Raw genomic sequence first — 13,767 nt, 5'->3', positions numbered from 1 at the left:
ATTAATTAGGGGGTATTTGGTAATAATGAAAATTTAAGAAGGGGTCTGTGGATATCTGAAGTGTGAGAAACACTGTCATAGTGGATATTCCACAGACCTGTCATGAGCTTTTAACATCATCTCTGAATCCTCTCCACTTTCTCCTGATCCCCTAGAAATATTATCCTATCAGATGTCACTTTAGTACATCTATGCTGTTCCTTACAAAGTACAGCTTGCCTATGAACCTATTTCTGTGAGTTGTTACTGACTTTCTAAAAGTCTTTACCACCTCCTTTCCTGAGATACTGATAGATTTATAATTAGACCTCAGTGTTTGTATCACCCTTGTACAATGGATTTCATATATTCTTTTTATTCTTATAGGATCTTTCCTGAGCTAGGACTCAAATTACACCAGGGCAAGAGCCTAAACATTTCAGCTGTTAATTCCTTTAGCATGTGTAGTGATATACCATTTGTCCCCATTGTTGAATTCTTATTGAGGTTATGCTCAAATATAACCTGTTTGTACTTTTCTAACTGCTTCAGACAAAAGCATATCCCAATGTTCAGCAAAGTTATTCTTCATTTTTTCCCCTTCTTTTATTTGCAATCTAAAGATAAAATTATTTTGGATTGCCTTTAGCCTGCATTGCCAGTTTCTTTTTATATTCTGACTTTAACTTTCCATAATATTAATTTCTCACTTATGCTTTATATATTTCATAGCTCTTCTCTCATCTTATTCTTGTGATATTTCTTGCACATCATCTTCATATACTGGATCATTGTTTTTTGTAGTTTAGAATGCATTCTTTCCTAATTGGAATATCCATGCAGTTAGCTCTTTTTTCAAGTCAGTATCACTGTTACTAAATGGTGCAAAACAGCCACATCTTACTGGACCTTTTTTGTGATCAAATCTAATAGTTTTTGATCTTACATTCCTTCTTTCACATGCTTGAGAAAGTTGTCTTGTGGCAGCTCAATAAATTATCCTTCAGTCTTTTCTTGAGTTTTCTCTGTTACCTAACTGATATTTATATATATTAAAGTAAGTTTCAAGGCTTGCACATGTAACAAAAAATATTATTATTACATGATACTTCTGGGGAGTCCAAAGACTCCTCAAGGGAGAGCACCTACTCTACAACTCTCTGTCTCCACCAATCGCAACTGTCTTCATCATCTACACCAATGTCATCTACCGCCGACCACCACCATTAGTATTTTCACAGACAATCACAAACATTATATAGAATTTATTCAAAAACTCCAACATTACATGGTCATTATCAGGGCGAACGATTGTTAAACTACATTCAAAAGATGAATCAAAATAATGAGTCATAAATCATGTATATATTAGCTTGTATCTTGGTTGCAGCTGAAGTATATGATATCACACTATAGAGTTCAAAGGAACATTGTAGTAAGTTGTGTAGATTTAAAAAAAAAAAAAATGAAGAAATAATAGTGATCACTTCCCAAAACTTGGATATTGGCATACAGTCTGAACAATTCAGGTTTGGACAATTTCTTAACGTTTCATATGTTTCAAAAAAGAAACGATTAAATTTGAACTTTCCGGGATGAAGAAGTTTTGTTTGGTTTAGAAGAATTCTGTGCCAAGTGTCAATAATGTGAGAATCAGCCAGACTTCTCAGATTCCAAAAAAAACTAATATAATCTTGATGTCCTTCAATTCTATTCAAGGCAGAACAGTCAGTCTGTCCAAAATAGGAAAGGTGACATGAGCAGGGTACTTGAGGGACACCCGGTAAGGAAAGAGGTGGTAATGTGTTCTTTGTTGATAAGAATGCATACAGTTTCCAATCTGTATGCATTGGAAATTGTAGTTTTATTCAGTTCATCTAACAAAAGGGGATCAGAAGAGCAGATTGCATGAGCTCTGTGTACAAGATTCTTGATAATACCCATTTTTTTTGTGATTAATGATGGTGAGAGGATGAGTGAATGTATCTGCCAGTAAACTTAAACTTCCAATAAACTGAAACAATATGACCTGTGGGATTACTAATTATTATGACATCCAAAAAAGGGTAGTTAGTTATTGGATTCAGGTTCAATAATGAACTTGGTATACAATTGTTCAAGGAGTTTATTTTCTCTAGGAACTGAAGTAATTCTGACTCAGTGTGGGACCAGATTGCAAATATATCATTAACCTAACATAACCATATACAAAGCTGAAAGAATATAGTGTCAAAGAGTTCTTTTTTTAGATGCTCCATGAAATAATCAGCTAAGATTAGTGAGATAGGATTGCCCATTGCTGTTCCTTCTATTTGTTTAAACAAATAAAAGGAACTACCAGACTTATTGATATGTATTCTTGATTATGTTCCTGTTGAGTGTTCAAACATGCTGTCATTGCTTGTTTCATTTAACAAACTTTCAAAGTAATTACATGAAACATCTAGAATATTGTAGTGCTCACTTTTCATCACTTTCATCATATCTGAAGTTATCTACTGTATTTTTCCTTTGTTGCATCTGCAGTCTACTTGATCCAGTTGGCATTTTTCTCTTTCCCATCTTATTTACCCAGGCGCGCGCACGCACACACACTCACACTTCACTCCATTCACTCACTCACTCAACATATCTGAACTCAATTTTCTACATGTTATCACCTTCACTAGATTTGATAACCATGCTCACTAACTCTGTCATTATCATATTTGTATATCTTAGTTGCACTTGGGTGTGCATGCACACACATACATGCTGTTACCATTCCTGACATGATGATCTAGTTTTCCTGACACTCCAGGTTCCTGATGCAAAATCCATTCCTTTTATACAAGTCTTTTCTGCCATCAAACTCACTCCACATTCAAAAACTTTCTATTTTCTTATATGAAGTCCTCAGTAATTCATTCTATCATTTTTTGAGAGTAGACTTATAATTTTCATTTTAACATCACTGTTCTTTCTCGCTTCTTCAAGGAATCCTTTTATATCCTCTCTCTCATATATTATCACTACTTAAATCATTTCTTCCTCCAAGCACAACATCTCTTTTATTTATTTTTTTTATTTTTTGTTTTCAGTTGCAATTTTCACATCTCCAATTTTTGCTCCCAGAAGGCTTAAAATAGTGAACCTCTTTGTCAATCCTGGTTTAATATTCAAATCACCATACCATATTACACCTTTTATCTTATAGTGTACTTGACTTTATTATTTGATATCATATTTCATTTATTTATTTATTTACCCATCTATGGCTCTCTAGACATTTTTCAATTTTTTTTTTTTGTCATTCCCATGTGAATTGTCTAATAATTTATTTTAAAATTAAATTTCTTTTGTCAAGTTATTTGCTTTATCTTCGTTGGTGTTATTGGTTTGTTATTGATTTTGTTCAATGACTCAGAATCAGATGTAGTAACTGGAATCGAATGAAAAGTTTACATTTTCAGGAAAGAGAAAGAGGAGGTAGAATAACAGAACTACTCAAATCATCTCCAATGATTTGAGTTCTGTTATTGTAAAAATTCATGATACCAATCATAAATGTAATGTTCCATTCAGCAGGGAGTTTGAGGCTATTTGGTTATAGGCAAACAGGATGAAACATACAATTAGATGTTGTTTCTTTGTGACAAAGGTTCTTGTGACTTGATGTTGTTCTATTGTTCTGATGATTTTTTGGCATCGATTTTACACGCCTATAATTAAAAATCTACAAATATATTAACAAAAATATGGAAGTTGTTTTCTACTTGGTTATGCTAGGAATTATATATTTGGTTTAATCTTTTATCCAAGTGTAAGCAAAATTTGTGCCTGAAGTAATTTCAAGACTGGGACAACTTGTGACAAAGGTGGTATGACTTCACATCACTTGCCTTAGTATCCCATAATGCAAAGCACATCTCCTTGTGGACATGTATAATACTATGCATTAAGGGAAGGGTCACTACGCAGACTGGTTTCGACCTTTATTGAGATCTCATCAGTGGAAGCCAGATCCAGAGGTGGTAATACCAAGGTGGAAGTAATGCAGAGTTGCCCCAGTCCTTTATCCAAGTGTAAGCAAACAATGTTTGCTTACACTTGGATAAAGTATTAACCAAATATATAATTCCTAGCATAACCAAGTGAAAAACAACTTCCATCAACTATTTCTAATCGAGAGAATTTTAATAATAAGGTGTGACACCTTTTGGCAACTTGTATATGGAAATATGACTTGTGCATTACTTTCACCTTGGTATCACCACTTCTGGGTTTGGCTCCCACCGATGAGACATCAATAAAGGTCGAAACCGGTCTGAGTAGTGATCCTTCCCTTAATGCATAGCATTATACATGTCCTCAAGGAGATGTGCTTTATTTATGGGATACTAAGGCAAGTGATGTGAAGTCATACCACCTTTGCCATGAGTTGCCCCAGTCCTGAAATTACTTCAGGCACAAACTTTGTTTGCTTACACTTGGTTATAGGATTAAACCAAATATATAATTCATTAACAAAAATAAAAAATACAACAAATGCATAAAAAAAAAAACTTTCTAAAAATACGTTAATTTATCATTGTAAACATTATCAGAACAATAACAAAATAACACAATCTTACAGGAACTTTAAACCATCCATCCTTACTCAATAAAGTTTTGAACCACAGCATTTCCAACCAAAATGGCATTGTTACTGCCAGCTGAATGAGAGAGAGAGATTGAAGGTACACAGCAACAATCAGAATACATAACATCATGACTGGAGCATGTGAAAATTATATTAGTTTTAGCACCAGAGTTCAAGTAATTGTGAAACATCAGTAAAATTAATTTTTGTCTCAATGATTTTAGAAGTATTGCTAGTTTATTTTATGCTGTTTAGTAATTGTTTTAAATGTTTCTTTCAAATTTAGGAATGTTATGGAGTACCTTATATCCCAGAAGGACAGTGGTTATGTAGACGATGTTTACAGTCACCTTCACGAGCTGTTGATTGTGTTTTGTGTCCTAACAAAGGTGGTGCCTTTAAACAAACAGATGATGGACGTTGGGCTCATGTCGTTTGTGCTCTGTGGATACCAGAAGTGTGTTTTGCAAACACAGTGTTTTTAGAACCAATTGATAGTATAGAAAACATTCCTCCTGCCCGTTGGAAACTTTCCTGCTATATATGCAAACAAAGAAGTGTTGGAGCTTGTATCCAGTGCCATAAAGCTAACTGTTATATAGGTGAGGAATATATTTAATTATGAATAATCTGTATAAGGAAATGAAAAATGAGTTAATATGTATGTATAGATATGATCCTGCATATAATATTATTATTATATGTGCACCTCCATGGAGTCAAAAGATTCATCGCAGGAGACCTAAACTATCTGCACAATCTATCATACCTCTCCTTAAAGCCATTAACAGGCAATGTGCTAACAACTGACTTTGGCAGCTCATTCCATTCATTCTCAACACTTAAAGTAAAAAAAAAAGTTTATGCCCCGACTAAACACACTTTTCTCAACTTCCAGGGATGACCTCTTGTTCTGTCCCTTTTAGTCAAGTGCTGAAACATTTCTCCTCCATAATTCCTTTAAAACCCTTTAAATAATTGAAACATTTCTATCAAATCCCCCCTTTTTTTTTGCCTATTAACCAACTTTTGCAATTTACAAACCCTGAATGTATCCTCATAAGGAGTAGTCCACAGACCACTTACCATCTTGATTGCTCGCCTCTGAATCCTCTACACCACTTCTTCATCCCCATGAAAACCCAGGAGACCAGACCTGAGCACAGTAATCCAGATGTGGATGTATTATGGCCTTATAAAGAGGAATAACAACTTATCTTTGTTTGTTATTGTGTTCTTCAATAGCCAAGTTATTTTATGAGCTACCTTAGCAATATGCCCTCTAAATTTCAAATTTCTGTCTGCCAAAAAAAAAATTTCTGCCAAAATTTACAAACCTTCAATGTATCCTCATAGGGAGCATTCCACAGATCACTTACCATCTTGGTTGCTCCCCTCTGAATCGTCTACACCAGTGCTTCCCAAACTTATGGATGTAAAGGCCCCTTTGGAAAAATTAAAATATTTCACGGCCCCCATCGAAAAAAAAAATAGTAATACAGACATATATTATTATAATATTTATTGTATTTATATTCAATACAATTTATATTCGTTATTCGACATATTGCATTTGTAAGCATTTTTGTGCTTCTTATCAATACCTCTGAAATGAAACTTATATGAACAAGCATATATTTACTAATATTCATTAAGCGCCGAAATACGCAGGAAGCAAAATTTGTGAATCAATGCCAATGTGTGATTTTTTCCATTAAAATATAAAAAAATAATAGAATTAAATACGTTTCTTTTAAGATAAAAAAATCTACTTAGTCTTAAAACATTTTAAATTTGTTTTCATTATTTCATGGCTCCCCTCAGCAAACCTTACGGCCCCCAAGGGGGCCGCGGCTCACAGTTTGGGAAGCGCTGCTCTACACCACTTCTTCATCCCCAAGAAACCAGGAGACCGGACCTGAGCACAGTAATCCAGATGTGGATGTATTATGACCTTATAAAGAGATACAGAGAAAGAGGGCATTGTGGAGGCAGCATAAGCGAAATGGAAATAACCAATTCCATGAGGTCTACAAAGACCAGGCAAGGAGAGTGACTTGGTTGGTGAGGGTAGCTAAAGAGAGGTATGAACAGCAGTTAGCTAATGAAGCCAAAAAGAATCCTAATGAGTTCTTTCGATATGTAGCCAGCAAAATTAAAAATGATTATGGAAGGATGACATTGATTGGAGGAAATGGTATAAAGCAGCTGTTGCAGAATGTGTGGTGGAGATACTTAATGAGCAGTTCATACAGGTCTTTCAATCTTATGAATGTGACTTCCTGGAGAGACTGAGAGCACTAGATGATGGGGAGGAGAGACTGACTGTAAGTGAGAAAGAGGTGTATGGGGAGTTGAATAAACTAGATGTTAATAAGGCTTTGGACTTGATAATATATCATCATGTATTCTGAAGGAATGTGCCAGGGAGTTGACACCTGTCTTGACATATTTTTTTAATACGATCTTGCAGTCGGTCAAGTCCCTAAGGAGTGGTAGGAGGGCAAGATTGTGCCTCTTCATAAAGCGGCACGATCTTGGCACAATAGTCACACATGGACTGTTGTGCCCAGATTTGGTCACCTGATTTTCAGAAGGATGAAGAGATGTTGGAAAGAGTCCAAAGGCGACTGACTAAGGTAGTTTTTGACCTCTGGAATGTCGAGTATGAGGAAAGATTGAGGAGATGCAATTTGCAGAGTCTGGTGGACAGGAGGAAGAGGGGAGATATGATAGAGACCTACAAGTTGGTAATGGGTTGTTATAGGATCAATGCTGGAGAAGTTCTATAGAAAATAGTGGGAGATCAGGAGAGAACCAGAGGTCATCCCTGGAAACTGTATAAAGAAGGTGTGAGTGGGGAGTGAGAGGTGGTTTTTTTTTCGTGCAGAGTTGTAAATGATTGGAATGGCTTGCCTTGCCTTGCCTGAGAGTTGGTGTCTGCAGGGAGTCCAAATGTGTTCAAAGCATGGTATGATGAGCTGTGTGTGTGTGTGTGTGTGATAAAAGGACCTCCCAGATGAGTCTTTGACTCCATGAGGTCTTGGGTAATAATAATAACAACTTATCTCTGTTTGTCAGTGTGTTCTTCAATAGCAAAGTTATTTTATGAGCTACCTTAGCAATATGTCCTCTAAACTTCAAATTTTTGTCTGCCAAAACCCATAAATCCCTAGTTTCATCTATTTCCTGGAGTACAGTTCCATCAGTGTTCCACACTGATGGAACTGTACTCCAGGTACAGCTTGTAATCTGTACAGCTTGTAATCTGTTTATCCCAAAATGCATAACTTTACATTTCTGTACATTAAACTGATACCCATTATCTTTTGCCCATAATGACAGCTTATTTAAATCATCCTACAAGCTCTCCATATCATCTTGATTTGCTTACTCTTCCTAATTTTGTATCATCTGCAAACAACTGAATATTTCCTTTTAGGTTATTTCCTATATCATTTATATACAAATTAAACACTAGTGGTTCTAGCACCGAACCTCGAGGCACACTGCTAGTCATCAGCTTTCGCATGAATTCTTCTCCTTCATATACCACTTTCTGGTATATGTACAGCAGCAACCATCTTATCTACATTATCAGTGTCATATCCATCCCTCATGTTCTAATTTGCATAACAGAGTTCCATGTGGTATTTGATCAAATGCCTTTGCATAATCCAGTAGAATCATGATGTATCCATTTCCTCTATCCAACTCAGCTGTCCTCTTTATATTATAAAAAGTTAGTCTATGCATCCTATCACCGATGACTTCCCCATACACTCCTTTCCTGGAGGCCTCAGGAATTTGCATTTACTCCAAGGCGGTGCTATCAATTGTTTACCTGACCTGTCAGTCTGTATATAGTTTTGCTCAGTAATTTCTTGTATTTCCCTCATATGCTAAATAAATAAATAAATAAATAGAAAAGTTAGTAAATTGTTAGGCATGATCGACCCTTGTGCCTGAATTCTATTTTTTACCAATTTTTCCAGTATTTTTACTGCCACTCCTGAGATAATAATTGGTCTATAATTTGCAACTGCAGTCTTTAGAACCTCCCTTATGCAAAGGATTTATTTTTCATAAGTAAGCCTAGTGAGAGACATTGCCAGTTCTTTTGCACATTCCTGCAAGCTAATATCCTAGTTGTATTTACATTGAGATTCTGCAATATCCTAAGAACCTCCACTTCGTTCACCTCTGCTTCCACATAACTCTGTCACATATGTCACAGTATTAACTCACTTGTATGATATACCCTTACAAAGTGGTCACTGAGTAACTCAACTACTGCACAGTAGTAACTCAACTACTGTGCAACCACAGATGCGAGACCCCTCGACACTTTTGCGCATGTCAGAAGGTGAATCCATTCCGATAATTGGGCAATTAATGCATTTCGTGGGATGAGTGTTTATTATTATATGTTGGAAAATTAGATTTTCTTTTCAAGTTTTTAAAGGAGTAACTACTTTGCTTGTACAACAATGGAAAATTTACTTATAAAGCACACGATTTCACGTGTCGTAACAAATTCGTACATCACCTTATTCCTTTCTCCCATTCAGCATGAATTGACTTCTTGGCACATTGCCAGCCAAGTCTAGCACGGGGGTCGACAACCTTTTCAGACTCGCAGGCCACATTCAACTTTTATTTTTAATAATCGTTTAAAACCGCAAGGGTTTAATTAAGCGAACATAGTGAGTGAAAAAAATACTTATTATAAATTTTTATTATATTAATCTTAAAAAACACAGACACATTTAAAATACAAGATATGAAACAAGCATGAAAATGAAACTCAATGAAAATTTATTACCATGTAAAAACAAAGTAATATAATTTATGCATCACAATATGTGTATCTCCCTGCTTAATGTGCCTTTTGTGATTGTTTTCCCTTAGCCAAATTATCTATATCCACTTTATAACCTGAGGTTCAAATTAGAATCAAAGCATACAAATGTTCATCAGTCAGTCGAGAAGAAAATTTATTTTTTCTAAAACTCATGGCAGAAAATGCTTGTTTGCAAATGTATGTGCTTCCAAATGCGACTATCATTTTCTTTGCAAAACTGATTAATCCTTCAAATTTTTTTGGTAAGCATTGATAAAATTTTTCTACATTTTCTAAAATTACATTCTTTTATGTTTCATTCTGTTGTCATTCCAAAACTTCTATCTGTAGTTGGTTTGGTGTGTCATCAATGTCATCAAAAGGGTTCAAAAAGAATTGCATTTCGATGCTATTTTTATTAAAATCCACAAATCTTGTTAAAAGTTGCATTTGTAAATCTTCAGTAATATCAACAAAAGTTTCCTTTTGTGTTTGCCATCCAACTGTAAATGCAGATTTGCAACAAATATAATGATGTAGATTTTCTTCTATCATATGTTTCTTCAACAGACAGTTTGTCCTTCAAAAGCTTTTATACCAGAAAAAAGTTCTGCTTATAATTTACCTTGGCCCTGCAGGTTCAAATTAAGTAAGGTACGTTGTAATATCTACCATAAATACCAGAGACATAATCCATTTTTTATCCGATAGTTGTGAGACAGTATTTTCGTGTTCCCTCATGAAAATATCTATTAGTTTAATACTTCTCTGGAAGCAGTAATGATTTGCCTATTCATGGTATTTCTTATTACAGTATGTTCTATATATTTACCACTGGGTATTAATTAACTGAGATTAAACTTGATAATCTTATACTGCCAAGCCTCAGTCTGTATGTATCATGGGTTACTTGAATGTACACAACACTCTGTGGGGTAGTGCCAATACAAGTGATGAGGTCATATTATTTGCTCAATGATATGACCTCATCATATCATTGAGCAAATGTTCAGTGATATGGCAATCTTGACCTAAACCTTCTTAATAATAGAGTCAGTACCTTCTTCCATATGCCTACCCACTTGTATTCTGCAATGGAGCTTCTACTAGCTCAAAAGAATAGGTTGACAGAGTATAATCAAGAGCAGCAAAAATTATTATAGGTGCAGTCTTATCCACAAATAACTTAAAAGCTCAACAAGAGTGTATGGGCTTCACATACTAGAAGATAAAAGAAAACTCTTCACAGTTAAGTTCACTAACAGAATCAGCAGCCAACAACAAGATCACATCTCACTCAGAACTTTCGATGCTTGGACTGGAAAATCTAGACTAAAGAGATCATCTACTTTACAATATGATCATGAAATTAGAAAACAGATAGACTTCAAGCACCTGTCCATTGAAATAAGCAAAGAGCCATTCTTTTCCACTGAACTACCAAAAAAAAACACAATGATTAACTTAAATCTCTTAGAACCATGTTCAAAAAAGGACTCACTGCAGGTAAATAAAAGAAAAGGACTTGACACTATACACCACTTAAATAATCTAAACCGTCATTGCCTACACTGATGGATCATCTGATGAAGTCTCAATCAAGGAGATGCAGGGGTGAGGAAATGCAAATCAAAACCACAGCTGGCAAAATAGCTTCAAACTTCACTTGTGAGCCATACAAGCAGCTCTGAAGTTCATTCCCTCTAATCCAGTAATAAGGAATAACCATCTACAGCGACTCAAAATCTGCACTTGGAGCATTAAAAAATGGAAAAACAAAACTCACACAGGAAATTCATGAACAGCTAACAACTTTAAATTTGAAAAATAAGAACTGTACATTGCACTGGATACCAGCTCATGTAAATATTGAAGGCAATGAGAGAGAGCAGACAGACTAGCCAAAGAAGCAAGATACTTATCTCAAAAATTACACCTGCTATCACTAACTGATGCAAACTCTGTCACAAAAATAAGACTGGTAAAACAAACTATCAAGAAGAAGAATGAAAACAGAGAAATAACCACAATCATCATCTGGCTAAGGACTGAACACTTTAAAGGCATGAAAATTCACCTGGACGGTACTAGAAGTTATGAAACATGCAAAAACTGTCCAGGGATTGAACTAACACTTGCCCATATCTATTTTGTCCAGCAATTGCCGCTGTTCTGCAGAAAATTGACGATAACCACCCTACAGAAAAGTCTTCTCCATCAAAGTTCAAGAGATTGCCAAAGCAGTTCTACAGGCCCACGGTCATACCTAGAAGCTCTTCAGTGGACTAGGCAACAGCATCATACATTCTGTTCCCCTCTTCGATTTTTTCACTGCTTGTGGGAAATTGAAAAGAAAAGATTTATGGAATCAATAATTTTCCTGTTATTGCACTATGTCTTGATGGAAGGCATGTTCTCCTACATGGATTTCCATGTGAAAATTTGACCAGGATGAATGTAATACTTTTTCCCATTTTGCAAAATATAATCCTGACTTAGTCAGTCAAAACATCAATTAGTGAAGCAGGAAAATATATAACAGATTGTATTGTCCAGGTATCAACAGCTGCAATTCTAAAAACATCATCTTGATTTCCACCCTATCCAATGATTCGTGGGACCCAGAGTGTTATGCAGCAAAAAAAGATCAAGAGAGAGAGCATGGGGTATGTTTCGTAGATGCCCTATCATATATATAAAACAGTCTTGGATCCAATTTGCACCAGCAATTAATCAAACAATCAATACAAAAATTGAATGCAATAGAATCAGGAAAATGAATGGTAGATATAAAACATATCATTTGTCTACATTAGAATATAATGGATGTGTTGTTGCTGATCCCAAAGCTGTTACACACAGTTTGAGAGAAACATTTTAATAGATCTCAGCAACAGCTTCATATTCTCCTGAATTTTTAATATTGAAAGAGCAACAAGAGAAACAGCAGCTAAATTTTTCTACCAATGGTATAGAGTCATATAATCAGATGTTCATTAAGGAGGAACTAAAAATAACTATTACTGTCTTGCATCAGTGCAGTTGGTTCTGATGACATCCATTATGGATTAATAAAACATCTTCCATCATCTTTTAGAGATCTCCTCTTATTATACAGCAGAATACTTACAGAAGAAGAATTTTCAGGTTCTTGGCATAAGTCAATTGTCACTGCAATTCCAAAACTAGGAAAGGATCCAATACAATCAAACAGTTATTTACTTATTGCTTTAGCCAGCTGTCTTTGTAAAATATTGGAGAAAAGGTTAATGCTAGACTTTTTTGGTATTAAGAAGTAGTAATCTTCCCTTCAATACACAATGTGGGTTTCATATACATCATTCAAATTTAATCTATTTAGATACATGTATAAGAGAAGCATTCTTAAAACAGGAATATTTGGTTTCAGTTTTCTTTGACATATCTCCTCTGTAACCTAGGTCTCAGAGGACACCTTTTTGTATTTATTAAAGCTTTGTCTAATCAGGTCTTATAATTCCAAGTGGGAAGTACACTATTTTGGCCATATCATCAAGAAGGTGTTCCCCAAGGCTCCTCTGTGTCAGTGGCGGCTCGTGGCTTCAAATTGTGGGGGTGCTGCAACTTTTGAAATATACATACACACCGTAAGTACAGTGTATACGTGTTTGGATAAAATATCAAAATTATGGTAAAAATTAAAAAAAAAAAATAAACGAAAAAACATTGTTTATTATCGATAAAATTATACAGTTTGATATAATTCAAAATTACTTAAAAATAAAATCCATTCCTTTAATTGTAATTAAAGGAATAGATTCACAATTTTTGGACATTACAATTAAATCCTTTTATTGTAATGTCCAAATATTTAAAGAGACGGAGTAAATACAATGCGCACTATGAACACTCTACTACTGGCACAAACTGCATATAAACAACAATGGAACTGCACGACGGACAGTGCTGCATTACACTAATAGCCTCGCATCCTCACTGTGACTTGCATATGCTTATGCGTGTGGCAATATGACACTGTGATAAACACAGTGCTGCTACAAGATGGATTTTTATTATTTTTTATACATAATAAGAGAATTGTATAGGACTGTTGATGATAAAATAAATATTACAAGCAAATATAAATAAATTAATAAATATATTTATATATCGAGAAAAACTGGGGGTGCTGCAGTGCCTATGCACGAGCCATCCCTGCTCTGTGTCATTGTAGAGCTGTGACACAGCCTTGCTGTCAAAGTTAACTCAATCGTCGAACACCTTCCTTCCATTATAATCAATACTTTATATGTTGATTATTGTCACTGCAATTTACTGCACTACA

General features: G+C 35.0%; 1 protein-coding gene across 2 annotated transcripts in view; it reads left to right on the top strand.

The window, feature by feature from the left end:
• The window catches only part of Br140 (bromodomain-containing protein 140), a 416,387-nt gene that overhangs the window by 80,798 nt on the left and 321,822 nt on the right, over positions 1 to 13,767 (top strand). For both annotated transcript variants that reach the window (XM_090413932.1, XM_090413852.1), the window contains exon 4: positions 4,887 to 5,202. In XM_090413932.1, the coding sequence (XP_090270058.1) occupies positions 4,887 to 5,202 (316 nt within the window). The remainder of the gene's footprint in view (positions 1 to 4,886; positions 5,203 to 13,767) is intronic.

Source organism: Typopeltis vanoorti, chromosome 1 (genome assembly GCF_054136105.1).
Source record: "Typopeltis vanoorti isolate ZY-2024b chromosome 1, IOZ_Tvanoo_1.0, whole genome shotgun sequence".
Taxonomy (NCBI): Eukaryota; Metazoa; Arthropoda; class Arachnida; order Uropygi; family Thelyphonidae; genus Typopeltis; species Typopeltis vanoorti.
This window is presented reverse-complemented; position numbering and strand designations above follow the sequence as displayed.